Source organism: Lagopus muta, chromosome 2 (genome assembly GCF_023343835.1).
Source record: "Lagopus muta isolate bLagMut1 chromosome 2, bLagMut1 primary, whole genome shotgun sequence".
Taxonomy (NCBI): domain Eukaryota; kingdom Metazoa; phylum Chordata; class Aves; order Galliformes; family Phasianidae; genus Lagopus; species Lagopus muta.
The window spans coordinates 92,216,254-92,244,167 of record NC_064434.1 but is presented as its reverse complement, the minus strand read 5'-3'; the positions used below and the strand labels follow the sequence as shown (position 1 = coordinate 92,244,167).

At 41.4% G+C, this 27,914-nt stretch overlaps 1 protein-coding gene across 1 annotated transcript; it reads left to right on the top strand.

Moving 5' to 3' along the window:
* The first annotated feature begins 48 nt into the window (after positions 1-48).
* HHIPL2 (HHIP like 2) lies at positions 49-27,829 on the top strand. Its single transcript, XM_048937906.1, has 18 exons — positions 49-236; positions 521-690; positions 1,957-2,070; positions 3,241-3,439; positions 4,210-4,340; positions 5,159-5,317; positions 6,367-6,433; positions 7,613-7,733; positions 8,829-8,989; positions 13,887-14,098; positions 18,304-18,956; positions 19,901-20,044; positions 20,385-20,716; positions 22,031-22,157; positions 22,501-22,646; positions 24,586-24,667; positions 26,426-26,508; positions 27,258-27,829. The coding sequence occupies exons 1-18, from the start codon at positions 158-160 to the stop codon at positions 27,620-27,622; spliced, it is 3,345 nt and encodes a 1,114-aa protein (XP_048793863.1). The 5' UTR covers positions 49-157; the 3' UTR covers positions 27,623-27,829.
* Positions 27,830-27,914: the final 85 nt, after the last annotated feature.

The window sequence follows — 27,914 nt, the reverse complement described above, 5'->3', positions numbered from 1 at the left end:
GCGCATGCGCTTTCTCCCGGCCTTCTCCACATAACTGGCAGCTGAGGCCCGCCCCCTTCCCGCCAGGCTCAAAAATGGCCGCCGCCCTCAGGCGCCGTTTAGTGTAGTTACAAAAGTGGTTTGTTGTCTTGCCGCTCCGGCTGCTCGCTGTGGGGCCATGGATGGTCCCCAGGTGGGGAGCGCCCTGCAGCCAGCCCTGCACCTGCCCTTCCTGCCGCGGCACCTCTACCGAGCGGGTAAGGGTGGCGGGAGCCCCTCACGGCCGGCCTGCCGCCCTTGCTGAGGCGAGCGGGGGCCCCGGCGCGGCCGTTGTGCTGTTCCCGCTCCGTGTTTCCAGTCTCTTTCGCCCCTGCGGAAAATGGGTGTGCTTAGCTTCTAAACCACGTAGCTTACCGTTACCTTCTGTAGTGGCTGAGGGAGCTCCTGAAAGAGAGGTAGTTGAAGTAGCAGGCAGGTTGTTACCTGGTAAAAGTTCTGATTCCTGGGTTTAGCTGATTTTTTCGTGTTTTGCTTCGTTTAGAGTCTTCCAATGAGCGCAGGTTAAACTTCTGGAGGAGCAAGGAATTGTGTTTGAATTACATCCAGGATGCACTGCTGCAGAAGCAGTGGAAGAGAGCTGCGGAGTTCCTGACCTCCTACATCGAGTCACTGGAGAAAGACTTTTCTACAGAATACATGGGGCCGTCAGAGGTAAGCCTGTGTCCCTTAGCACAGTTCTGCAGTTGATAAGATACTTGCAAGAAGTGCCTATAGTATTTCAGGGCCCTTATTTTCTTTAACTGTTCATAAGCTTAATTAAAAAAAATATATGTAACTTGAAAAGAAACATTCATAACTTAAAATTAGCTCATTTAAAAAAAAAAAATTAATGATAGAGGCATTGGAGCTTCTAAAAACAGTTAAGAAACCATTGGATGGTATGTGGCAGGAGGAACACCGATCTTCATCATTGGTAGTGCTGAAGGCAGCCTGCTGTCCATTAAATGTCTCTCAGGCTACCTTTACACAAGTATGCCTTTGTGCTGGGAGGTTAGCTGATCTTGCTGGAGCCTGGATTTTGCTGAGATCTCCCTCTCAGGGCTGCTGTGGATCTATAGTGCTCTCTGATGTATTGTTTCTGGCTGTACTTCTGAAAAGTTCTCTAGGTTTACAGACTGGTGTGTTGTGGGTTCTTTGGTCATTCTTGCTTTTTGTTTGTTTGCTTTTTCAATTTATTTACGGAGGTCAATAGCACAACAGATGAAAACTTGGCTTAAGATAAGTTAATTCCATCAGTAGCATATCTACAGAAATTGTTCTTCATGTAGTCTTCTGAAATGGAGAAGCAGTGAATGTGTTTGCAACTTGCATGCCATCAATCAGAATCTGAAAGCCAGTGGCTCACTGAATTCTGTGCTAGTTCTTACAGTACTTTGAAAACTCCTAAGCAGGTACTGAGCTAGAAGCAGCAGGAAGGGAATCAAATGATGTTGGTAAATGAACTGATTTGATTACCTTCTGCATGCAGGCCTTGAAAACAAATTGTGTTGACGGAGGAGCTACATCTGATTGGGAACAATTTTTATTGCTAAATTTAAAAATTGTGTGTGTTACATCACAGTGGGAACAAGTAAAAGGGAAGCAGAAATTTTCAATAACTTTGAAGCATATTGTTTTTAGTAAGAAGAGAGGTAACAGATATGGTTTTCGTAAGCTTTGCTGATGTGCTGTATTTATAATGAGCAGTTGTGAAGCACACATGGAATGTCAGTTTAAAAAAGAAACAACAAAACTTTAGATTAATGTGTGTAACTGTAACAGTAGACAGCACAATACTCATTTTTTATTTGCAGTGCAGATGTGCATTTTATTCGTATGTTACAGTAATTATAGGCTTGATAAATCTGTGTAATGTGGTGACTGCTCCCACTTTTGTGCTAAAGTTTTTTTGCATCTTTTTTTCCCCCACATCAATAGGTGATTTGGAGAATAGGAACAGAAATTCTGTGTAATCATTCCCCCAGGAACATAAGAGAATTCAACTCTTTCATAGAACAGATGAAAACTTTAGGAGTAAAAAGGTATTTGAAGGTGAGTGTACTTAATGCAGTCTTGATGGTTTTTTCCACACATTTACCTGAATGTCTATCTGAGTGTTACTGCTTCTGAAAGCTCTCTTGAAATATCACTGACAATAGTGTCAAAAAAAATAGTGCAACTGAGTGACCAGTTGTGTGATGTTTCAAGGGCTGTTCCATAGCTGACCACATCTCATTTGGATGATACATTTTCGTCTGCTTTCAGTAATGCTTAGATTCTTTAATTACTCTTCAAACTGTTAGATTCATTTTCATACATGCCCCATTAATGGCTAATTATACCTGTGAAGTCTTGTTTCCAGTCCTTAATTTGACCCCTGTGCTCCTGGTCAAACAGCTGTAATTAAACTTCGCTTGCTTTTCAAGTAGCTAATTTGTGTATAAAATAGAAAAGCTTATTCTGGGGACACCTGTGTCACTCAGAACCCAGTTCTTTTCCAATGATGATTTATTCAAACTTACGTTGTTTTGGTTTCCTTGGCTGTTTCTGATTTCTGATGTTTCTATCTTTCAGTCTGTTGTATTTGTTCAAAGTCCTCCAATACTAGTTCCATACACGAGTTTGCTAACTGAAAGCTTAGACTCTCATCCAGTACCTAATCAATATGATAGTGTGGTTGGGTGTTCTTTTTTTTAGGTGTTTGGCAGTTGCATAACGAACAAACTGAGTGTAATCTGCTAGGTTTCTTCAGGTCTAGCATTCATTTCTAGCTCTTCTGAAATAGATTCAGCACTTAATAATGACAAGCGAGGTTTTGGGCCATGTGCTTTCAGCTGCCTTGATAATAATAAGTACAGCTGAAGTTTACTACCTGACTGATGACTTTCACCCACGCAGATTTCAAGAACCTTATAATCTTTCTCCACCATCTCCAAACAGCAAAAAATTACTTAAGTTCTTGGTGCCCACTTCAGTCTCCTAGTGACAGCTTGCCTTCTCCCATTCTTGCTTTTTGCCAAAGTTCCCTATGAATATACAGTTTGAATAAAACTATGTGTAAAACCTGCTTCTAATAAAAATATTTTGCTATGTTTGCGTTTTTTATTTTGATGTCAGTAATGAGTGTCTCTTCCCTTTCACTTCCTTGCAGATGTTTGCTATATTATTGAGATTCTTTGATTATGATGTGAAATACTGTGGTATGGACTGCTTGAATTGCAGGTTTGTTTAGAGCATGCCTTTCACCTCCTTTGTAATGGACGGATAGATGAAGCCTACCAAAACCTGTTGCTGGCAGAGAGTTGGAGGTTTGGAGAACGAACAGTTGCTCAGGATGAAGAAATGAAGCTGATTCAGGCTTACAGGGGACTGCTGGACTACTATAGCTGGTCCAATCAGAAGAACATACTGTTAGAGTATGGTAAGTCCAAATTCTGCTTTTGTATTGAGCTGTAGACTTATTCTTGCAGGCATCACTGTTTGTTGCAGTCATATTTCCACATAGGCTGCTCTTCTGTCTGAATTTACATATGAAGGCACTAAAAGGAAGTACTAGTCTTCAAAAGCTTTGAGTTTTGATGGTATACAGATAATCCTGCAACAATGGTGGTGCCAAAATAGAATACTAACATGCACTTTTCTAGTGTCCTGGAATACTGTTCTGAAACAAAGCAGTGTTTTCACCCTGAATCATAATTCTTGTATTCAGCATCACTCAATTCTTGTACAATTCTTGTACTCAGCATCACCTAAAACAATCATCAAAGGCATGTTTTCATCTATATCAGTGACTTCTTTGTACTGCTGCTAGAACTTTGAGAGCTAACAAAAGCCACCCAAACTTGAGTTTTCCTAGTTTTTTTTTATTGAAAGGTGAAGATGCAGAGGTTGCCACTTGGATGTGGCATCTAATTCAGCATACACCTGCTGGCTGCATGGCTGAATCTCTACTTGTTTATTTGACAAGATAAACAGACTTTATACTGGTATCTTAGAACACTGCCCATCATGAGTTTGGTTGTAAGTTGGGATACAGAGCAATGCAAATCTCTTGTTCCAGTACTGGTGGATCTGAGGCCTTTTTTCTTAAAAAGCTTTGACTGGAGCCCTTGCTTTGCAAGATGTGATCACCACTTCAAGATATTTGTGAACTAATAAAGCTAACTATGGCGTTCCTTCGTGTTTTCACAGAGAAGGATGGAGTTGAAGACTTGTCTGTTGAACAGGAAATGCACGGTTCCTTTCGGAAGGCAGCAGTGAACTTAAAGGAGATCATTAAAGTACCTGGAGTCTGGGATCTCTTTGTGAAACCCTATGTGGATGTAAGAGTGTATTTTTATAGGTCTCTTCCTTTTGTCTCTCTTGGTTCTTTGTCTCATTTTCATTTAGATGCAAGTCTGCAGTTCAGCTGTGTGTGGATGACAAGTAGTTTTAAAAACAACATATGTAATGATATCCCACTAGCTTTGATTTAGGTATGTTTGTGGGACCGTAGGGCCTGCATAGTGTACAAAAAGAGCTTTATCTGTGGGCTGCCAAGAAAAAGAGACATCCAACTTGCACATTCTGTTTTCCTGGTGCTAGCAGAGAAATTGGAGCACAGCTGCTTTGTTTAAATTCCTGAAAGCAAGTTGTCTTTTTGGCAGGGCAATGTTTTTCCTGGTGGCACTAAATCTTGAACACCAAACATGCAGTCTTTTTTTTTTAAAATATCTACTTACAAATTTTAACTAATAAATAAAGTTAATCTTAAAATTGAGAAGATTTACTCTCAGTGCAGACGAGCTCTGACTTCTTTGAGTGTTTCTTATGGAATTTTACTAGGTGCTGACAGCTGCCAAGTTCTCTGAGTTCTCTTCAAAGACGTGGCAGTCTGCTTCAATTTTTTTTTTCCAGTGAGGAATGATGATAATTCTTTAACGAGCAAGGAAGTGAAAATGTGATTTTCTTCTGTAGCTGCTTCTATGTGTCAATTTTTAGCTACCTATGTTAAAGGTAACCAGTAAAATTAAAATACTCCAGTGTAACTCGCATCCAGTTTGCTATGGTGCTGTTGGATAGTTCTGTAGCAGCCTAGAATGAACTGTAAGAAGTTTAATTGCTAACATGAAGCAAACTAATGACAAGCTTAACTTCTTAGCTGTTGGAATTCTATGGAGACCACCAAGAAGCTCGTGAAGTATTAACGGATTATGCTTACAACTCAAAGTTTCCTGCAAATCCCAATGCTCATGTTTACCTCTATCAGTTCTTAAAGAGACATGGTGCACCAAAGAAATCACTGATATCTGCACTCAAGGTATATATAACACTGTAAATGCAGTCTGTGGTTGTTCACTTTGCATGGTGCTATGATGGTTCAGTTGTCTCCTGTTGTAGTATTTGACTTACTGTACTTTTTTGTGGGAAGCAAAGGGTTGGGAAGGGTGTTCTAACAGGTGGGGCAAATAGTATCTCTTACTGTCTTTGCTGTCAGTGTGAAACTGATGCATCAAAAGCTCAGTAAACAAGCTCCGATCAATTTTTCATGGCTCAGGAAGTGCATGTATATAAACATGCATTGATTTCCATTGTAGTTTGATCTTTATTGAATAAACGATTAGGTGCTTGCTTTTCTCACATGCCAATTCTGTCCAGCAGTTAGTTTTGTTGTTCTCAGTAAGCAGTGAACTTAAGGTCCAGTAGAAGTTTACTTCTGGCTGTCAGGAAAAGCCCTGCTGCGTCGTGGCCCTTTGTGTAGCTGCTTTTAGATTCCCTCTTTTGTTGCCCTTGCGTGCTGATAACTTTTCCAGCAATGTTTTTGAATCTCTTTTGCCACTTGATGGCACCAAAATGCTTTTGTTGGGCAAATGGTTTCAAAACAGCTTCATAAGTTTAGACTTAGATGGCAGCCTGTATATATAAAGTTTCATCTTCACAGTATTTATTTTTTTAGCATTAATTTTATAGACTTAATTTTATCTTATAGTGGCAGATCTGAGAACTGGTCTGATACATCCTGCAAATGCACAGAGCAGTAGATGGGAGCTAGAAGAGGTGTAGGAATGAAAGAATGTAGCTTTCTGAAAAAGACAGTGGTATGGGTTGCTCCTGGGAATGTTGCATTTGTTGCAGGGTTTTTCAGTAGTCATGAGGGCATTTTATGTGCTGTGTCACCGAGCAGTGTTACAGATGTGCAAATTAGCTCTTGATAGTCATTCTTTGTATCAAGGCAATTGGGTTACCTGATTGCACAGCTTTCCTAAGGCACCAAAGAGCTCTGAAGACATTGCTGCTTTGGATTCGGTAGAAACATTTGGAAGCTTTCACATTATTTCAATGTATGTTTTGGGTGTTGGTTTTTTGCAGATCTTGCATGATATTGTTCCCTGTCATGAACTAATGATACATTTTAATACTATGCTTCAAAAATCAAGTAAGTCTTTAAATATATTTGCTCTTTATGCTTAATCTAGAATATAATTGTTCTACAGCCTTCTTGTACTGAAGTAGTTGTACTTATTAATAGAAAAATCCCAGCCTGACTTTCTGATCCCAGAAACATTCAATGCAGACAAGTAGGTATTTACAGGCTCGTGTGAACAAATACCTGTCAGAGCTCAAAGGCTGACCAAGCAGTAGGTTGTAATGCACAGTCAGGACCTCAAAAATAATTTGTTTGGAGGTGCACTAGTCTGAATGCTAGTTTCACTGCTTCCAAGGAATGCTGTTCTAAATGCTAAACTCAGTATTTGCATTTGGAGGGGCCTTTTTTGTGGAGGAGTTGAAATGGATTTATGCATTGGTTTGTTATGTACTGAAAGAATAGCATCTACTGGTGAGTTTTATCTTCAAGCTGGTGGAAAAAAGTCTTCTCATTTGGAGACTGCTTTTCCATGCTGATCCATTGCTTTCCAAAATGGGCATCTTCTTGCAACCTGGTATGTAAGTCTGCAGATAGAATGTCTGGGAATCAAAATTATTCTGTTCTGTTGTTCCTCTGTATGAAAAATAAAAATCCCTTTTGGCTGAAACCTCCCTTTTTCTGTTAACACATGACTCATTTGTTAAATTCTTGTAGCTCTTGAGAGCAATCTGATTTTTGAAGTAATAATTTACACTGGTAAATATTTCCAGCTCTTACCTGCTGTGGTAGGTCGTTTTTAAGAACACCTTTGGTGTAGTAGCTGCTGTTGTGAAATGCCTGTTCTATTCATGTCAGTCCAATTTCTTTGTTTTGATATCTCAGGACTTGAAACGTTCCAGGGCACTGTGTTCTCTTCCCATAGGAAGAACGTGTTGAACAACAGCACTGGCTGGAAGCAGTGATTATAACAGCAGCATCTGTTGTAAGCAAGGCAGTGTGGGATAAGTGAGTGGTCTTGTGTGCCTCTTTGAGTCAGCAGCATTTAAGGAGGGTCTCTGCTGTGAATTGTGCCCTAGACCCATGAACACTTAACTTTCTCTCTTGGAAGAGGCAGAAAGCAGTGGGGGGAGCCCTCAGTAATAGGGAAAGCAGCAGTATGTGGGAAGGAAGTTTGGAGAATATTTTAATTGTTACTAGTGAGTTCAGATTAATCCAGCTAATTCATTAATCAGCCTGATCTCTTTCCAGAGAAACGAAAAAGACGTCGACTGGGGCTAGAAGTTATCTTTGCAGTCTTGGATTATGCTGGCTGGAAGAAAAATGTAAAAGCATGGAGTTGCTTGGCAAGACAGGTGAAACAAATTGTAATGTAAGTGTAACTGATGTAAAGTGCTAAGAAAGGAATTTGTGTGTCAAATCTCCACCTCTGGACAATTGACAAAGTGATTCTTTTGTAACCTTTGTCTTTCATGCTGGTAGGTGGAATACTGGGCTGGCCTGTACTGAGTTCTGTGGCTGTGCTTGGCTGCAGGGTGCTTTCCGTGGCAGTCTAGAAGAAATTATTACTAAGGGCAATTCTTAAATTTTCACTGTAATCATCAGCTGAAAAAGGTTTTTACCAGGTCGTGTTTATGCAGAAAATGCTGTTCAAGTGTCTGGGTAACATTTACTGCCTGTCACTGTTCTCCTTCTTCCAGGAGAAAAACAATAGTTTGGTCTTTGCTGTTAAACATACATTGGCTGTAACAGGTTTGGGCATCAGTGGACTAGGGGTCGTGGTGTGTTGTGTTCTCCTTTATTGGTAACTTACAGAATACAATGTATTCTTAACAGCTAAGTCAGATGCTTGGGGATTGATACATACTTGCTTATGTGTTCAGAGGAGGACTCTGATTTCAGAAGGAGCCCCATCTCCATGCAATCCATGCCCAGAAGATCTCTAATGTCTGGTTTTTTTTTCCAAAAAAAAGAGGTTTTAATGTTTTTTAAGCCCTGCATATTTATGGTGAATCAATTCAGTACTGTTTGACCATTTTGCTATTTTATTGCTGCAGCTACCTGTGCACAAGGTCCAGAAGTTAATGGGTTAAAACTGGGAATGTTGTTGCATACAGTTAGGAGAAATGGTACAATGCTTGAACTTTGCAGTTTTGTTTTTGAGGACACAGCTTCAGAGTACCTTGAAATACAGGGCATTGTGGTCACTTCCCTGGTGTATAGATTGTTTTCATTTCTGACATAATGTAAGGTCTTCAGTGCCTAAGATAATGGGATAAGGAAGTATTTGCAATACAGTAGTGTTTGATTATGCATAGATTAACCCAAAGTTTTCTTTAAATACTGCTGCTTAAATTCTTCAGTCTGCAGTGTAGTGTCAAAGTCTGCTAACATACCAAGCTGATTGTAAAACTCAGTGCCTCCTCCACTATTTCATCTCAATTTTTCTTGTTTTACCTTTTTGCAGTTCTGAGAAGCATCTCGACTGGATTAAGCAGGAGTGGAACTCCAGGAAGGACTGGTGGCCAGCCTTCCATTTTAGCCGCTACTTAGCAAAGAGCAATTGGCAGGAAAATGAAAGCCTTTCGTATGAGAAAGCTCTGGTGGCTGGAGTTCTTCTAGGAAAGGGTAATACTAAATGTTCTTTCTCACTACATACACTAGAAATAACATCTAGTTCTAGCCCTAATGAGATAAGATGCATCTGGTCTGCTCCCTGGAAGAAATGCTGTTTCTTTCTTCTAGGGAAGATTGTGGTCTTTGAAGTTAAATGGGAGAAAAACGTTTAAAACAGTTTGATATTCCTCACTAAGAGATCTAGCTTGTATAACTTGCCTTCTCCTGGGTTTGAGTTCCATTTTACTTGGCCTTGTTGAGCAGTCACAATACCACAGACTCTGTTTATAACCTTGAAACCACAATTTCAAAAATATACTGCAGGATCCTGAGTGAATGTTGTGAGGGATACAGAAAGTTTGCTCTCTGGGCTTACAGTCTAAGCAGTGTCTCAGCAAATACTGAGGATTAGGTGGTCCTTAAGGATCTTGTGAGTGATATAACATAGAAAAGAGGAGGAAGGAGGTCTTGAGTGAAATTAGTGACAGTTCAATAAAAAAGTGAAAGTCAGGACTTCTGAGGTAGTATTCATTGAAATGTTGCTGAAACCAGTTAGAACATCTGACCAGGAAGTGGTGACAGAATTAAGAATGAGAATATGGTGTGAGAGCATAATTTACCTGTAAGTTTGGGCCTTCAGTTAGTTAGAAGATTTATTCTTTCCATTCTTTTAACTTCCAGACAGTTTCTTGTGTTGAAAGCCTGTTCAGCTCTCAGTAATTTGGTGCTGCAGTTATGTTGGCAATGTGCATGTCTTGGATTGTTTTATTGCCTTCTGAAATAGAGAACTTGCATACTTGCATGTTACTTAAAAAGTAGAAGTGTTTTGTTTGCTTGCATTGTGGTAAAGCTGACATTACTTTTTCTTCTCTTGCTTAGATTGCAAGTACTTTAAATACGTGTCGCACCATGGCTGCAAAGCTCAGGTGAAAAGGTTTCGGACACTCAAGAAGTTTGTGAATAAGCACAGCAGTGCCTACCTGAGCATATCTGGTCTTTGAGATTCCTCTGTACAGCTGTGATTAAAAGGTGTCCTCAAGGGTCTTGCTGCATTTTTTTCCCCTTGTGAAACTGGCTTTTGTATTGACACTAGTCTAAAATCTGCTCTAAAGAGGAACTGTCAACTCTAGTAGATTTTTTTTTTCTGTTAAAAGCACTAGGTTTGTATTTATTTCATAATAAAACTATGTAAATCAATGGATGATGCTGAAGAATTTCTTTTAAGTTAGTTTTTGATTTCTGTGAAATGCAAACATCAGTAATTTCATGCATACCTTGAGAACTACTTGGTAATTATGGTATAGAGTTTCTCTGATATTGGAGGGTGACTCTTATGTTCACTTGTATGGATGCTGATTTAAATGGCTGCTGGAATGTGGCTCAAAACCCACTCAGAGCTAGTTGTGGCAATCATAAGTGGGATGCTTTAACCTACAAACAGCGTGTGATGCAGCATGAAGCAAGTTTCTCACTACAAGTGTTGCATAACTTGCTGTTTATGGCTGATTTCCTGAAATACGTGGAAATTTGAGAGGCCTGTACTTCACTCTTTGCATTGTATATTGATATATAGGCCATGAAGCAACCTGTTCACATAGCTGAGGCATTTTGACATACCCCTAGTCAGTTTCCATGCATTGTATTCATGGCTTGTGTCCTGTTCAAGGGAAGTCCTCATATTGTTGGGGGGGGGAGCTGAAGGTAGGGTTGCTGCTGTATTGTGGTGATGGGAAAGCTGGTGTTGCAGAGCTTCAGAGAGAAACAGCACTGAACTACTGAAAATGTTACGAGCTGCAAAGAGGCTTGCTACAGCCTCTTCTGCAGTCCTGCCCTTGAGTTGAAATGCACACTGTTGCTGTGTTTGGAAAGCAAATGTTAATGTGTTGTCACAAACTAGCATTCCAATTCATTTAAAAACAACAACAAAAATCTTTCCAAGTACTACTTCTGTTTTAATGACAGCTCTGTAGAATTCAGTTGGGTGGCTGGCTTGAGCCACCACTGGGAATGAATAAAGATGTCTTTAACAGTGTAGTACTATATGGATAAGTTCAGCTGTGCTTTTAATAGACGAGTGTTTATCTGGGAGTTTAGTCTAGGTTAGTGTTGGGTCTTGTGATGTGCTCTGAGTATTTGAACAGGGCAAACTACTTTCCATAACCGCTTCTTTATTTCTGTCTTCATAAGAAGGCTGCTGCCTTGTTTTGTGATGATCTACTGCTTTATTATGGGTCTTAAGTTGAATTTTGATTGTTTCAAAATGCTCTGCCTCTATTGAAGTATCCTACACCATCAGGAAGCAGCTCCCTTTAGTCCAAAGGGTGATCCAAACAGCTGTGTGCAGTGATTCATCTTGATGGGATTTGTGAATGGACAGTGGGGCTTTCCTGGGACAGCCCTGGGAGGCGACCAGACAGGATGCCCCTTCCTTGGAGTCCTTAATTTGGATTTCTGCCTGACACTGCTCCTCTGGGCTTCAGAATTGGGCCTTTGATAGAGCAGATGACTCCCTGGAGGTGGGCCTGGGTGTGGTTTGATAGTATTTGTTTTCTGTGCCACTTTCCCTCATCTCTGTGCTGGTGTGCAGATGAGTTGATATCGTATGACTTAACACAGAGTTACAAAACTAGATGCTCATTCCTCTTATGTCCCCTCATCTGCCTGTGGGAACCATGTACACCCTTTTGATAAAGAGGGGGAAAAAAATGTGAGACAGCAGCAGAGATTTGCATGGCAGTAAGGAGAATGAGAGAACAAGAAGGAGTTGATGTCTTTGAAAAAATCTGTTAATCCACTGTGCTCAGAGCGTTCTCCTGTCACCTTCTCTGGGAACAAGATTGCTGCCAGGGATCATGTTCTAGTGACAGAAGGGAACTGCAGAGCTGCAGTCAGCACTGGAGGATGAGCATGGTACTAGTTTTTGCATGACAGTCTTGAGTATTGCTTTCATGTCTTATGGGAAATCACAAGTTTCTTTACATGTAGGACTTGCACCTGAAAGAAAAAAAAACCCAAACTTGTTAATCTCAAGTCCTGAGTGTAATTTCCTATTCATGCTATTGAATGCCATACTGTGTTCTCAAGCCTGTGCATTGTACTTTGAATATGTTGACTCCTAGTGCATTGGAATGTTCTGCCTTGGCTCTGAATTCTGTGGTCAAGGTTTGGTTTTCTTCTGAATTGATTCCTCATCCTGCATATAAAACTTGTGAGGTGTTTCCATGAAGCAAATAGCAAATCTTTTCTTGCCTCGTTTATGTTGAAGCAAGGAACTTGCTAAGGGAATCCAAATCTCTTGGTCCACACGCCCAGTGTGTTGTCCTTCTGATATTCCATCTCCTGTTCCAGAATTTCATTTCCAAACACGTGCACAAGACTTGGATTTGCATTTGGAGCACTGTAGGCATGTTTTCAGCACTACACAGGTGTCAGCACTAAGCAGATGTGTACTCTACCCTCGGATTAGTCCCTGCAAAACCAGTGTTGGTGTGCTTTTATACTGCTTTGAATTTGGAGTCCTTTAGGGCTTTCCATAGTTGATCATATCTGTGATGGTAAGTGGAAAGTTCCACTCAGTCTTGTCTGGTTGCATTTAGAGTGATGTGAGATGGTATGTTTGCAGTGGGCTTTTTTTTTTTTTTTTTTTTTTTTTTTTTCTCCAACTAAGAGTGTTTGGGTAAAGTGAGCAGTAGATGTCCTCTATGGGACATAGTGTTCTGTCCTTATCTAAATGCAAGAAAAACTGTTGTGGCTTTCTCACCTCATTGTGAAAGCAGTGATGTGTGTTGCCTCTGCTGTTGTGCATTAACTTGGAAGTGAAGTTCTCTGCATATGTAAATATTCTGGGTTGTTTTGTCTGCAGATGGCATATCTCTAGGGAAGGAAGAGGGAGGTTTAAGTTCTAACAGGAAAAGTTCAAACTGGTGAACAAGGTTAGTTAACACAAAGAGCTCAACGCTGAAGGAATGAGGAGTGAGACAAGTGTTGTCCTCAAAATGCCAGGCTGAGGGCAGTGTGTGCAAGCACAGTGCACGTGCAGCTGATGCTCTACCAGGCAACTGGGAGAAGCGCTGCATGTTCTTCACAAGAGAGAAAAGTGGGCAAAAATCTAATGTGATGTTAAACTGTCTTCAAGATGCATCACTAAAGTCAATCAGCTTAAGTACAGGGTTGCCACATAATACAGTCAATTTCAGGTTCTGGTACCTTAAAACTGTTTTCTCCTTCACTCTTTTGAGTACCTCTTCATATTAATTCCCACCTAGGCTTGTGGGTAACAGCAGTACCTCTGTAAAATGGTCTTGTCCTGGAATGACTTGTACACATGGTTAGCTACTGCCTCCTCAGTTCGGTTCTAAATTATTACTTACCCCTATTCGGTCTCAAACCAGATTCAAAGTGATAGCAATTGGAAACTGTTCATCTTCTGTTTTGCAAATGGAGAGGTTATCCTGTTCTGTGTGTAACAATTGTAACTTACACTCCCATCTTTGTATTTCTTGGGGAATGATTTCTCAGTTAATTTAACTAAGCTGTGGGGATTAGATTTGTGAGTGCTCCTAGGGATGTGAGAAATATCCAGGGGGGAGTGTTCAGCCATGTGACGTGTGAAATACCAAAGGGGCAGGCTGGAAGGTTTCTCTCCAGCCAAATAGTAAACTTCAGAGAAAAAGGGAGCGGGAATGTAAGCAAACCTGAGCGAGTGAGTGTTGAGCTCTGTGGCTGGCAATTAATAAAACAGGGAGAATGAATGAACCAGAGGTCCAAGATTTCCATACATCTGACCTCAGGAAGCCTACACTGAAGAAAGTGAATGTTTGGCCAGGCACTGGAAGGAGAAGCAGTAGCTCTAGAGCTTCCTTTTCTTGCCCATGTGTCTGTCTTTGTCTCTCCTTGTTCTGCTGCGTAGGCAGTGTCCTGGGGCATCCTCAGTGTCTGGATTATGGGCCACCTTTCCAGCCTCCTTTTCACCTGGAGTTCTGCTCTGCCTATGAAAACTTTGGCTGCTGTGACCGGGAGAGAGACAATAGCATTGCTGCAAAATATCATGAGATCCTGGATTATATTGATCCTCGGGGGCATAAGCTGTGTGGAACATATATCAAAGATATTCTCTGTCAGGTAGGGTGGAAAATCTGTAGCTTTGTCCTGTGTTTTGGGCTTACTTGGGGTCAGTTGTAGTTCTGATAGTCTGTTATGGATGTCCTGCTGGGAGAAGAGGTGAGGGAGCATGGGAGAAGTAGGTAGACAGAGTAATGGCATCAAATCTTCAGCAAATCTTCATTTAGCAAAGTGCTTTGGCAAGACATAGTGACACTTGATAGCAGTAATGGTTTACGAAAGCTTTGCCCGATTCAGGTGATGATGGGAATCTTGCTGCTCTGCTAGTTTTCCTGTAGCAAAGGGGAGAGTTATAGGTCAATATTTTCTGCTTGCAGTTAGTAGGTTCTGGACTACAAATTCTACAGGATGAAATGATGCAAGAATTATCAGGCAAAGCACTTAGATCCCTGGATCACAAGAAGGAGACATCCTGATTATGATCCTGCTGAGGATGCTTCAAATGGTGGTTAGGAGTACAGCAGTTTATTAGGAAGTAGGTTCATGCAGCTGCAGCAAAATCCGGAGTCTTCAGCTGCTGCTTCTATTGGTGCTGTCTGCATGATGTCCATCTGCCTCACAGAAGCAGGCATTGTGTGGTGACAAAAGACCACAGGCACTGCTCTGTTCTCCCTGAGCTCTCCTTCTCTGTCCTCCTAATTAAAGAACAGATCTGAGCTCCTTTTTAACAGTTCTTAGTCATGCAGAGCAGCGCTTACTGCATGCCAAAAGACCAAGCAGCCAAAAGCCACACTTCTTACTAAGAACATATAAAACTATTCTAGTTAAAATTTCCTTTGCCCTAAAACTTTATCTGTGTACCAAAATGTTACCATCCTTTTGGATGCTGGCAAGGTGCTGGCATCTGCATGGGGGATGAGAACTCAGCATTAGGGCTGAGTAGAGTAACAGCAGGGTTCTGTTTGTCACTTTACAGTCAGTAAACCAGCAAGCAGTGCATTGCAGGTACTGGCAGGATGGCCGGTGTTGGTGTTACAAATGTTTTCTGCATGATCCAAGTAGAAAAGAAACGCTGTAAAAACGTGGCTATTTCCTCTTCAGATTTAGGTTGTTCACTCAGGGTGTGATTTCAATTTGGATTTCTTATAAACACATTTTGTAGCAAGAGTCCTTCTCTTCAATTGAGACATACACTTTTCGAAGTAGTAAAGTTATGGCTTTCTTTATTTTTCTGGAATTCACTTGCTCATTATTTGATGGAGAGGAACTTGGGTTTGTTACATCTTGCTGCTCCTGTAAAGTTTGTTCCTGTTTGTGCTGTCACAACCATGTTGAGTTTTTTGACAAATGTTATTTGGCTGTTGAAATAGTGGGGAAGCAAATATCTGCAGAGTGATTTCACTTAAGCAATGTCATTTTGCTGGATCAAATTGTTACTGATCTCATCTGAAAGGGATGGAAAGTAGTCTTTATTCTACCACCTCCACGGCATCACAATAATCAGTAGTTGCTGCAGCAATCTCAGTGGTCCTGCAGAGCCCAGGCACAATGCCACAGAGTGCATTTCACCTCTGCAATGAGCTGTGTTCCTTTGAAGACAGAAGAGGATTCAATGAGGATGTGCTCAGGACCACGGATTTCCTGCTGTAACTCTAAACCTACTTTGTTTCTCTTGATAACTGACTTGGGGAGGTTTCCAAGCAGACTCTAAAGCCATCTGTCTTTGCTGATAGAGTTGCTTCATTTTGCGGTACTTCTGCTAGCTAAGCGTGCTGTAAGCATTGGTAGCTTTGGAGTCTGACACTCAGCTGTGTAGTTTGAGGATTTAGCCCAAAAATGGAAAATGAAACTCTGAAAACTGCCTGTAATGTTCTTAAGATGGTGCTGTTCAAGTTGAAGGCTGTGAAATCTCCCTGGATGCAAACCCTGCTCCATGTGCTAGGACAGCTGTTTGGCTGCTGGCTGAGAGGATGTTTCTCTGCTCAGGAAGCTGCTGAAGGAGAGGCTGGAAAAAGCAAAACCAAAAAATAAACCGAAGGCAAAATAAGCCTTTTTAAAGCTGATTGAAAGCTGTGAGTATGGAGTAGGAAAACATAGCATGGGATAGGAAGTACAGACAATCACACTTCTAAGGGAGTTTTAAATCTCAGGCCTCGCTTTATTGCTGAATGCACACTCTTTTTGCAGGCAAGCTTTTAGAAAATAGCAAAGAGTTATTAATATTATCTCAGCAGCTTCTGCTGATTCTGCTCTATAGTGTAGCTGGATTAACTCTATTGTTTCATACACACTTGAGCAAAATGAAGGCAGACTCACAGTAACTACTGTAAGGCCATCTAATCCTTGAAGTTTCTGCAGAGCGTAAGGGATGTTGAATTTTGTTTAAGCAGGTTTATTTAATGTAGCAGTAAAGATAATAGTGTAGTAATTCTCCTTTCTTGAGCTTGTCTGTGTAGCTACCTTCAGGTGTAGGGTTTGGAGTACAAGCTTTATGTGGGGCAGCTGAGGGAACTGGAGTTGTTCAGTCTGGAGAAGAGGAGGATCAGGGAGACCTTATTGCTCTCTACAGCTCCTGAAAGGAGGTTGTGGTGAGGTGGTGGTCAGCCTCTCCTCCTGGTTAACACTGACAAGGTGAAAAGTAGTGGCTGTAAGTTGTGCTGGGGAGGAACAAGTTGAATATAACAACAACAAAAAAAATCTTGGTGTGATTGGTGAGGCACTGGCACAGGCTGCTCAGGGAGGTGATAACCATCCCTGGCAGTGTTCAAGAACCCCTAACCAAGGGATGTGGTTAGTGGGCATGGTGCAGATGGCTGATGGTTGATGGGATGGACTTGGTGGTCTTTCCTACTTGAATGATTCTATAACTTTAATGTATCTGACCAATAAAAACTCTGGACAGATTATTTTAGGTTGCTGGCATGAAAACCACTAAAATAATCTGTCTGCAGCTCCTTTGCTTTTAAATTAAATTAAAAATAAATTTTAAATTTATATTAGTTTTTTACTGACTAATATAAATTGGTGAGATTTTAATAGATGTTTTATGGAAGTTCTGGCCACATTTTTTTTGCAAGATGGTGAATTTGAATATAGTAACGAGTTCAAGCCTACTGCTTGATTTTTTTATTACTGCACGTGCTAAAATCTAATGACAGATGAAGGGAGTTTCAGATGCACAGTATTTGAAAGCATTTCTTGCAGTTCTTTTTTTGCTGAAGATTGCATATGGAGTTAATGGTAGCTACATGAATTGCGTAGGATGAGATTCATTTTCTCAGAATAGTTCTAAATCTCAACCACAATTGAGATTTATGCAACTTTATGTGTGTGAGAATGTAGTTGAAGTTGTGCAGCATCAGACCAATTCAGCACAGCGTCCTGTCCGAAAGTAGCCAAAAGCTGCTGGAGGAGCATGTAACAGGAGGGTGAATGCACAGAATGTGCTCCTAGCTTCCAGTTGTTTTCAGCTCAGGCACTTCTGAAATCACATGTGACTTTCTTGGCACTCAATCATCAGTGGTTTTCTCTTCCATTCGGTCATCTAGTCTTGCTGTGAGCCAGTGTACATCTCTAGTAACTGCAATTTTCTCTGGCAAAGAAAGTATTTTGCTTCCTTTTCTAACTTGTCTCCTGCTAATCTTATCTGATGCTCCTCATTTTTCTTCTGGGGTAGAGGATGAGCAAGCAATGCTTATTCATCATTTCAACATCACATGACTTTTACAGACCTCTGTCATGCTGTCATCCTGCTCCTGTGCATCTCTTCAGAACTGCTCACTGACAGCCTACTGAGCTGATCAGTGCCTCTTTCCTTGTCACTTTTTTCTTGTGGGAGAGCAGAGCAAAAGATCCCTACAGCAAGGTAGCAAACATAACCTGCTTTTAACAGACAGAGAATAAAATGCCTAGCTTAAAATCTAGCAGATGAAACAAAAGGAGACTTCTAATAGCAGAGGTCAGAGTAGATTGATAGAAAAATCTCTTAAATCCATAGGAGCCTCTAGCGATGGAGGATTCCACAGCATAAATAGATGTCCTTCTTTTGGGAGTAACTTAGGTGCAGCTGATAGTGCTTTGCTGAAGGAAGCTGCTACTGAGCTCTGAGTTCCTTTTAGCTGTATATTGAGTGGCTTTCTACTACTCCAAAGATGACTCATTGTGCTCTCTACCTTATTAATTTTTCATTTAACTGCTTTGCATCTACAAAGAGGAGCCTTGGCTTTTCCTGGATGTGTGCACAACTGCATTCTTTTACTTTCTAGGAATGTTCTCCGTATGCTGCACATCTCTATGATGCTGAAAACCCAAGGACACCTCTCAGAAACCTTCCAGGACTTTGTTTCGACTATTGCTCTGAGTTTCATTTCAGTTGCCGCTCTGCCATCAGCTTGCTCACCAGTGATAAGCACATTCAAGAATGCTGTGAGACCAATAAGACTCGCTTCTGCAACCTCCTTCGCCTGCATGATGAGGACTATTGCTTCCCCAATGTGCTGAGGAACACGGCCCTCAACCGCAACCTGGGCTCAGTGGTGGAGGACCGCAGAGGCTGCCTCCAGCTCTGCCTTACCGAGGTTGCCAATGGCCTGAGGAACCCGGTCCTCATGCTGCATGCCAACGACCAGACCCACCGTATGTTTGTAGCTGAGCAGGTGGGGATCATCTGGGTCTACCTACCTGATGGCAGCCGGCTGGAGGAGCCATTTTTGGATATTAAAAGTATCGTGCTGGCAACGCCGTGGATAGGGGATGAAAGAGGCTTTTTGGGGATGGCTTTCCACCCCAACTACAAGAACAATGGGAAATTTTACATCTATTATTCATATATGGATAAGAAGCAAGTGGAAAAGATCAGAATCAGTGAATTGAAGGTTTTGGCCTCTGATGCCAACAGAGCAGATCCACACTCAGAAAGGTAAAGTTTATGTTGAATGCTACTGTGTGCCATGGTAAGAAATATTTTTCTCTGTTCTTGTCTTTCCCCCTTGCAGAACCGGCACTGTTCCCATGTTGAGTGGGTCTGTTAAAAAGCTAATGGGGCAAGTTGGCTGAAGTCTGCACAGCAAACTAAACAGATGTGAAAACAACCCAGGATCCAGACTTTTGAATTGTCCTGTCTTTCTGTACTCTTGCCTTTTTAAAGAGCAGTAATAACTTCAAGCCTTGAAGCTTGTAAAGCACAACTTTCCTTGGAAGTTTTTTGTGCTCTGGGGGAGCAGTGATGTTTCAGTACAGTACTGTACATTCATTTGATCTGATGTTTCCCCACCCCCTGCCAAAACTAGTCTCAGTAATAGAGAAGAACTTGTTAATAGCAGAGTTTTCTTTCAAGTTTTGCAGTCACCATATGAGACTCCAAAGATGGTGCTGAAGCCTTCAGAACCACCAGCTGCTTTTCATATAAGAAAGCAGAACCCAGCTTCCACAATTGGAGTTCACAGGGCAACAACTCTTTGCTCTAGTGAACGCATTGTGTATTTCTGCTTGTGTTAGCAAGTGAGCTGTGACACTGCTCTGCCTATGGTGCTGGGTGAGCATTGCAGCTAGTGCTAGAGGTATTGAGGCAGTGCAGGTTAAAGCTGTGGTACATGGAGCAGGAGTGTGCTACATGGCTTGTGGTTATTGTTCATCAAGGGGTGCCATAAAGTGCTCTGCTACAAGGCATGCAGCCAGCTCTAAACTGCAGGCTCACAAGAACTAGGGTGTAGCTGAGCCCTTGCACTGCATCTGAGGAATCTGCACAGCTAGGTGATTTTGCTTTCTTCTGCAGTAGGGATGCACTACTTCTGTGGCCTGCCTTGAATGGTCAGTTCCTTCCAGTAACTACATCTGGATTTCATTTATTTTGTTTTCTTTTAGGAATCTTTTGGAACTTGAAGAACCAGCTGCAAATCATAATGGTGGGCAACTGCTCTTTGGTGTGGATGGCTATCTGTATCTATTCATTGGGGATGGAGGGAAAGCTGGAGACCCTTTTGGGAAATTTGGGAATGCTCAGAACAAGTAAGTAGGAGTGCAGGCGAAAACATTGAGCTCATCTACCAAGTCACAGGGCTTAGAAATGAGACAGTATGGAAGAGTAAAGTAATAGTGCTTCTGGGAAGTGCTTGTTCATAATTCCAAAACTTAGTTAAAATTTTGTGTTTTGAAAGTAGAGGGGACCCAATTCACTGAGAAGAGTGGAAGAGTTTTCTGTGATTTAGTTGCAAAACATACCAGCTGTTGTTTTATTCTTTTGAACAGATAATTTTTCCTTGGGGAAGGAAGGAGGGAACTGTCCATGTCTTCACTTGTTTCTCACACTCATGCTTGTAAATCTGTCTTTATCTGTTGCTCTCTTTAGGAGTGTTTTGCTGGGGAAAGTCTTGAGGATTGATGTGGATGGAAGAGGTCCTGATGGCAAGCCATATCGCATCCCTCCTGATAACCCTTTTGTGTCTGATCTCAAGGCTCGCCCTGAGGTTTATGCTTATGGGGTCAGGAATATGTGGCGCTGTGCGGTTGACCGGGGGGATCCTGTCACAAAAAAGGGAATAGGGAGGATATTCTGTGGGGACGTTGGACAGAACAGGTTTGAAGAAGTCGACATAATTGTTAAAGGAGGAAACTATGGCTGGAGAGCGAAAGAGGGATTTGAATGCTATGACACAAAGCTTTGCCATAACTCCTCCTTGGGTAAGGAAGAAGCTTCTCGTAGAAGCTTACTTTATTTTTATACTACTTGTATTTAGTTGGCTATAGTATTACTTTTCCATGTAGATGAACAATCCAGTTCCTTGTTAAATGGAGATTGTTTACTTAAAAGCAGAAATCTCTTCTCCGCAGCCCTTGTGTTGATATGAAATGCTGACCACCTTCAGGGAGGGAATTCCTTGTCCTACACTGAAAGTGGAACTTAAGGTCAAAGCCTGTGGCTTTACCAGACTGCTTTCCTGGGGAACCCAACAGATTGGGTCTACATACAAAACTGATGCTCTATTTCCTTCAGAGCTTTCTTCAGAAGCTCTGAGCGTGGCTATGGAAAAGGCAGGGCAACCAGGCTGGTGCTGGGACCATGAAACACATCTTACAGAAGAGCCAGTGTATCCCAGTGAGTAGAGTGCTCCAGCAGAACACATACTCTGTGCTCTGGATCTGAATGTGGGTGTGCCCAGACAAACTTGACTCACTTGGCTTCCTTCAACAAAGAGTGGATACTGATGGTCATTGCAGAGCATGGTAGTAGGACTGGGTATTATGTCATATAATGTTCCTTCAGTTCTTGGAGGAAAACATCTCAAGCTGGTATGGATGTTTCTGAAACATCTGCATGAGCAAACTTGCATTTACAAGTATGAGTATTTGTCATCAACAGCTCTCCTATGCTTGTACTCGTGGCTCTTTTTAAAAATAAACCACTTTAGATTTTGCCTTTAATTTTTAGTGAGCTACATTTGTGATCTGTATCCTCATTAAGATCAAAGATGAAATATAGTCCTGTCTTCACTTTTTCCCCCAGGCTGCATAATTTTGTAGGATCTGATTCTGGGCTTCAAGAAGTGTTGAATTCAGCATTAATGTTGCCTGAAACAAAGCATTTATCTTCAAAAATCTTATGACGAATTGTTTGTAGGTTACGTATTCATGCATGTTCTGTTCTGAGAATGGCAGCAAGCCCATGAAGATGCTGAGCTGCATTGCAATTGTTTGATTCTATCCTCTTCTGTAGAAGTACAGGAACTTGTAAAGGCAATCTGCTGGGTGGTGCAGTGACAGATCTGTAAGATATTACTGCCTACAGGTTGCTACCTTTCTGCAGAGAGCTCTCTAAAGCCCTGGGTTGGTTCTGTCCTGGAATAAATGACTGAATCCCCATTGAAGTTTAACTGCCATTTATTCAACTCTTCCACTCCTTCGTGTCACTTTGTGCCTGTTAGTATTACTGAACAACTGCTTTTTGATTCTCTCTGGATATAAATTTCTCTGTTTTCATGTTTCTGTGTTTAACAGATGATATTCTTCCAATATTTGCTTATGGCCGCAATGTGGGCAAGTCTGTCACTGGAGGTTATGTGTACAGAGGATGTGAATCGCCCAACCTGAATGGCCTCTATATCTTCGGTGATTTCATGAATGGGTGAGATGAGTCACTTTCTCTGCATCTCCTGTTCTGCATACATATGCACCTTAACAATGTAGCAGAGACCTTTTGAACTGGAGTAAATGAGAACCCAATATACTTGTATATTAGATGAAGGCCTGTAACCATTGTAACAACATTTTGGTGAGATTCTAAACTTCTTCCAAGTTAGGTCCTTAAGATGAGTCTGCTTTTGCTCAGGCTTTTTTTTTTTTTTTCTGAAAGAGATGATCAAAGCTAGTCAACAGTTGGGGTCTTAACTGACACTTCAATGTCAGTAATGCATGATTTTGGTAGGAACAAATCTTGATAAAATATGAAAGTTTTATTTTTCATCTAGTCGACTTATGGCTTTACGGGAAGATGAGAAGACAAACAGGTGGAAGAAGCAAGATATCTGCATTGGCAGCACAAAAGCTTGTGCTTTTCCTGGGATGATCAGATCTTACAGTAAATTCATCATCTCATTTGCTGAGGATGAAGCAGGTAGAGTATCTTGCCAGTCCTACCTTCATTGGAAATAATACCGTCAGTTTTGTGCTCTGGGGCAAACACTGAACTTATGCTGCTTCTCACAAATGTTGCTAAAGAGTAAGCACTAAACGACAGGTTTGTAGCCATTTCAGTGTGGCAGGAAGGGGGTTCAGAGGTGTCCTGTATCCTGTGAAGCTGTTGCAGGCTGGTTTCGTGAAGCTCAGGAATCAGATCCTCAAGTGAACTTCACTTGGAATACTCTAGGTTCCTTACGGAGTTTGAACTGCTGTTGATTTTATGGTACACCTTCTTTTTTGTTAGTCATTTTATTAATGAAAAGGCTACATCAAGACAGGTTGTTCCTCCATTGTGACAGTTCATTTAGAATGTAGTGTCCAGTTCCGTGCTCCCCAGTTTAAAAAGGGATCTCCTGAAAGGAGTCCAGTGGAGGGCCACAAAGATGATAAAGGGCCTGGAGTTTCTCCCCTATGAGGAAAGGCTGAGTGAACAGGGTTAGTTTAGGCTGGGGAAAAGAAGACTAAGAGGGGATCTGATAAATGTTTTTAATGTCTAATGGGAGGTGGGAGGCAAACAGATGATATCACTCCATTATATGTAGTGATAGGACAAAGAGTCATGGCCTAAAACTTAAGAAGTTCTGTACTAACATGTGGGAGAACATCTTTGTGGTAAGGGTTATGGAGCATTGGAATGGGCTGCTCAGATAGGTTTGTGGAGTCTCCCTCTATGGCAATATTCAAGACCCGCCTGGTTGTGCGACCTATTGTAGGGTACCTGCTTTGGCAGAGAATTGGACTCTATATCTTGAAGTCCTTTCCAACCCTTGTGATTCCATGATTCATTCTTGCTTGAGTTCTTGTAGTTAATCTGAATCTCTTCCTCTTATTAGTTTAAATTCCTCTATCTATTCAAAGCAACAATACTTCACACTAGGATTACAGACCAAGATTTTACTGGCAATGAAAACAGACGCTGGTTTTCAGAGTTCTGTGGAAACGTTTCAGTGCATTGAGATATTTTGTGGTCATGGTGACAAGACTTTCACAGACATTAAATGCATACTTTGTTTACTTCTACACAGTCTCCTGACAAAGGTCTATGCAACATAAAAAGCCAAAGCAAATTTATGGGATGCTCAGATATGCTCTAGGGAGAGATTTCATGATTTAGTAGAAAAGAGCTTTACTTGTCAGAAAACGATCCTAGGCCATTTGTCTGGCACATTTTGTCAGATTTAGCCTTTAGCATGAACTATGTACAATTTTTAATTGTTCTAAGTGTGGGGTGACTGGATGTTAAATGTCTCTTCTTGTTGCTGTTCAGAAACTATTATGGTGCTGTAATTTGAAATGCTACAATAATTTTTTCTCTTTTATAAGTTGCCGTAATTTGCCTGAATATTATTTTAGTGGGTGCTGAAGGAAAGACATCAAGAGCAGTTGCTCTCCTTGGCAGCCATACAGTAATAAGAAGCTTTTGCCTTGGGTTGGTAGCCAGTTTAGATCCTTTTGCATGCTTTTTTTTATTTTTTTTTGTACCTCTGAGAGATGGCTAAATTTTGTAGTTTTCCTCTCTAATTTCTAGCTTCTGGATGTTTCTTTGGTAAAAACAATTTTAAAAAGCATGTCTTTATACATAGGAAAGTAACTATGTAGAAAGTCATCTTCATGAAGGCCCAGCTCATGCTCTGTGTTTGGTTGAGGGCTGCTCTTCTTGTGTGAAACTCTGCTGCAACCAGGAGATCGCTTGTTGTCCCCAGAAGTCAGCCTACAATAGAGCAGGGTGAAGTAAGGCACGACTGAGAGAGCAACCAAAAGGGTTCTCTTTCTGACCTTGTTAACTAGTGAAGAGACAGAAAACAGGGAAAAGTGGAACCGGGTTTCAGTTTGGACTCCTGAACCTGAAACTGCTTTTCTTCACTTCCATTTAGGTGAGCTGTATTTTATGTCCACTTCTTATCCCAGTGCTTATGCGCCACATGGATCTCTTTACAAGTTTGTTGATCCTGCAAGGTTAGTAACTAAAGATGTTTTTAATGTCAAATTCTTCTGTAATCACCACACATTCTTTAACTGCCATGGGAGACAGAATTCAAAGTACTTCTGAAACATAATCTCACTACCTTCTACCTCCAGACCTTGATTTCTGTTGACCCACTGTACATCTGGTGCAACTTCTCGGTTTCAATGAACTTGTTCCTCACTTATCATGTGTGTACCCAAAAGTGGGCCAAGTTCTGATAACTTTAAGATCTGGGACAGTGAGGATCAAAGTTGGATCTCCTTGTTTGTGCCTTTAAAGTATAACACAGTGATATCTAAATGCATGTTCTTCAGGGTTATGAGAGGGGAACATTTTGTTTACACTTCAACCAGAGATCTTGTAAATCAAAGAAAATTGATTTGATAACAGCAAGGATACTTTTCTTTTTTGATTTTACTTTGTGCTGGCATCATGTTCCTTTCCATAATGAAAGGGAAGTCAGAAAAGGAATTGATAAGCCATAAAGTAGTGAAGCACAGTAAAAGGCTGATATGTGGCAACACGAAAGCAAATAGTTATGGTCAAGGCTCTTGGCCCATCTGATAAATTCAAACCTAGCCTAAGCTGTGAAGGGTTGAATGTATTTCCATTTGCTAGCAAATTAAAGGTGCAAATCAGTTGTCTTACCAAGCATCTTACCAGGGCTTGTTTTTTCCAACTCAAATCTGCCTGGCATGGTTCATCTGTGAGAGGAAAAAAGATACTGCCAACCCTCATAGCACCCAATTTCTGTGTATGAAGGACTTTGTTATGTTGCATGGTCACTGCAGCGTTGACTGTTCCCTGCTGCTAAAGCAATCTAAATGGAAAACAGAACAAGCCAACTCTGTCCAGTGCTTCTGGAGCTTCATATCCATTGTTTTTAGGTGGATCTCTGGAATGTATTCTTGTATTTTCTGGCTTCTATTAGCCTGGATGCAGAACTGCTCAGGTTTGTCCTTGTCTGTCAGGTTAAGTGCTTGGCAAGTTTGTCTGGGGTGTGCAAAGCTTGGCCCTGGAGTAGAATGCTGCTACCTCCATCTCCTGGGCTGCACTCTGGCCTTCTGACCATACTCTCAGTGGAGATTGTCTTCCCATTCTTCTTTGCAATTTCATGCTTTTTATAGGATTATTCTATTTCTACCCCACATGGCTGGCATGCTTCTACCTGGAGTGGCATCAAACTCCTCAGTCAAGAGTGAGAGGGGGAAGAGGTGTTAGAAGGTGCTTTAAAAGTTGGGAAGGAGGGAGAAACAACAAAAGCCACCACCAAACCTGCCCTAGTAGCTTTTTTTTTTCTTTTTAATTGATGTGGTGTGGGGAAAGCGCTCACTTGGCTGTTGCCCATGTCTGAAGGAGAATGCTGATCACAAGAAAATGCTGTGCCTGAGGTCATGCTCTGCTGTGCTCTGTGCTTAAAAGCACGCCAAATTGGAAGAGCGTGTTCTTATTTGTCATTTTTCTCTCCAGCCCTTCTCTTGGTGAAGATCAGAAAACATAGGTAAATGTAGGTCTATTGCTCTATGCAGTCCCTTCGGTTATGTCCAAAGCAGCACCCTTTGGATGTCACACCAAATTCTGTGGGGCTGGCTGGAGCTCCTTATGCTGTACTGTCAGTGGGCAAAAAGAGCTCTGTCAGTAGCGATCAGCAGCCCTGCTCATGGCAGGGGGCTGGGACTAGGTGATCTTATAAACTTCTGGACAGTTTCTCAGGTATCTGTGCATCTTTCTGTTGTTTCTTCTTCAAGGCGAGCTCCACCAGGGAAATGTAAATACAAACCCGTAACAGTGAAAATAAAGAGCAAACGGATCGCATTTGTTCCACGTGCAAGTAAGTTGGGCTTTAATTTTACCAAGAAACAAAGCTGTCAATGGTCTTACATGTATATGATTGATGTAGCTAGTGAAGTAAAAGCCAAAGTGCTGAGCAGGACCTATGTTGAAGTCAGGTAATCACATGTACTGTGTGCTTCTGTTGACTGATAGACCTTGGTATTTGAATTTTCCTAAATGTTGTGAAGCAACAGTGCTCACAGCCATCACAGGGGAATTGATGGCTCTGCCTAGGCATTGGGTTTGGTGCCTGTCCTTGCTTTGTGAAAAGCTCCTCAGGTCAAATCACATCATTCTTCCTCTGTGAATCTAGGGGAGTCATCTCTGCTTTCTTCTATTTTTTTTTTTCTGTCCGAAGTCCTATTAGACCAGAGCAGAGGTTACATTGTGTTATTAAGTAGAAAAAACATTTAGCAAGCTGAAACTGCCTTATCTGGGATTTGTAGATACTGGTGTAATGTGAAAAATTCATAGTCTGAAGTTGGCCAGAGAGAAGTGTGCAAGGCTTTCTTACATTCCTTCAGGACTTATTTTCCTAAATAGACATTCATAATTTCTAAGATTAAACAGACTTTATTTCCAAGAAACCCAAGAATCTTTTGATGTTTATGCAATCTGTTTATTCTTTTTAGAATGCCAGATATTTTTCTAAGCTGCGCTTCTATTAAGAGTTTGTATCAGTATTTTTCTAAATTAGCCTTCTGCCTGAAAGTAGGGATAATGAAACATCTCAATTACTCTTCTCAGAGACTGTCCTTGAGTTCCTTAATGAACCTGCACCAACCAAGCCCCCGAAAAGGTCTTCCAGCCCCCCTGGAGCTACCCCAACAGCTTCTTCTGAGAAATCTAAAAAGATGGCGTCCTCCAAGACAAAAGCATCGACAGTGAAACCAGCTCTGTTCAATAAAAAGACACTGAAAACCAAGGCTGATGGTGAACACCACAAGGCAAAGCAGAAACAGCAGAAGGTTGCAAGGGTCCCCAGAACAACACCAGCACCACCTCTGCCGAAAAGGAAGAGCTCCCAGCTATCTGAAGCCAAGAAGCTTCTGCCAAAGAAAGCTGCACAAGCTAAGGGAGAAGTGGGAAGGAGAAGGAAGGAGAGTAGATGAAGCAGCAGCTTTTGAACCTCACGGCAATCCCTCAAACAAGCAAGTTACATGTAAGGTGGTGGAACAAATGCTCTGAATCCACTCTTTCCTTTGGTTCCTCACTGTTGCTCTCCTCCCTTTCTGTCAGTGTTAGCGGTCTGTATGTGTTCTATTAAACCTTAATGGCATTAAACCTTAAGTATTAAACCTTAACTGCATTTAACAATATTTTACTGAAGTTACGAACAACGTGTGGGTTCCTGAGGGCCGGGACGTGGGCTGGCACTGTTAGGAGCACCGTGAGATCGGCGCA

Coding starts and splice junctions, on each gene's coding strand:
- HHIPL2 (XM_048937906.1), top strand. CDS start 158: ATGGATGGTCCCCAGGTGGGGAGCGCCCTGCAGCCAGCCCTGCACCTG. Junction 14,099..18,303: donor TCAAAGATATTCTCTGTCAG/GTAGGGTGGAAA, acceptor TTTACTTTCTAG/GAATGTTCTCCGTATGCTGC. Junction 20,717..22,030: donor TTGCCATAACTCCTCCTTGG/GTAAGGAAGAAG, acceptor TGTGTTTAACAG/ATGATATTCTTCCAATATTT.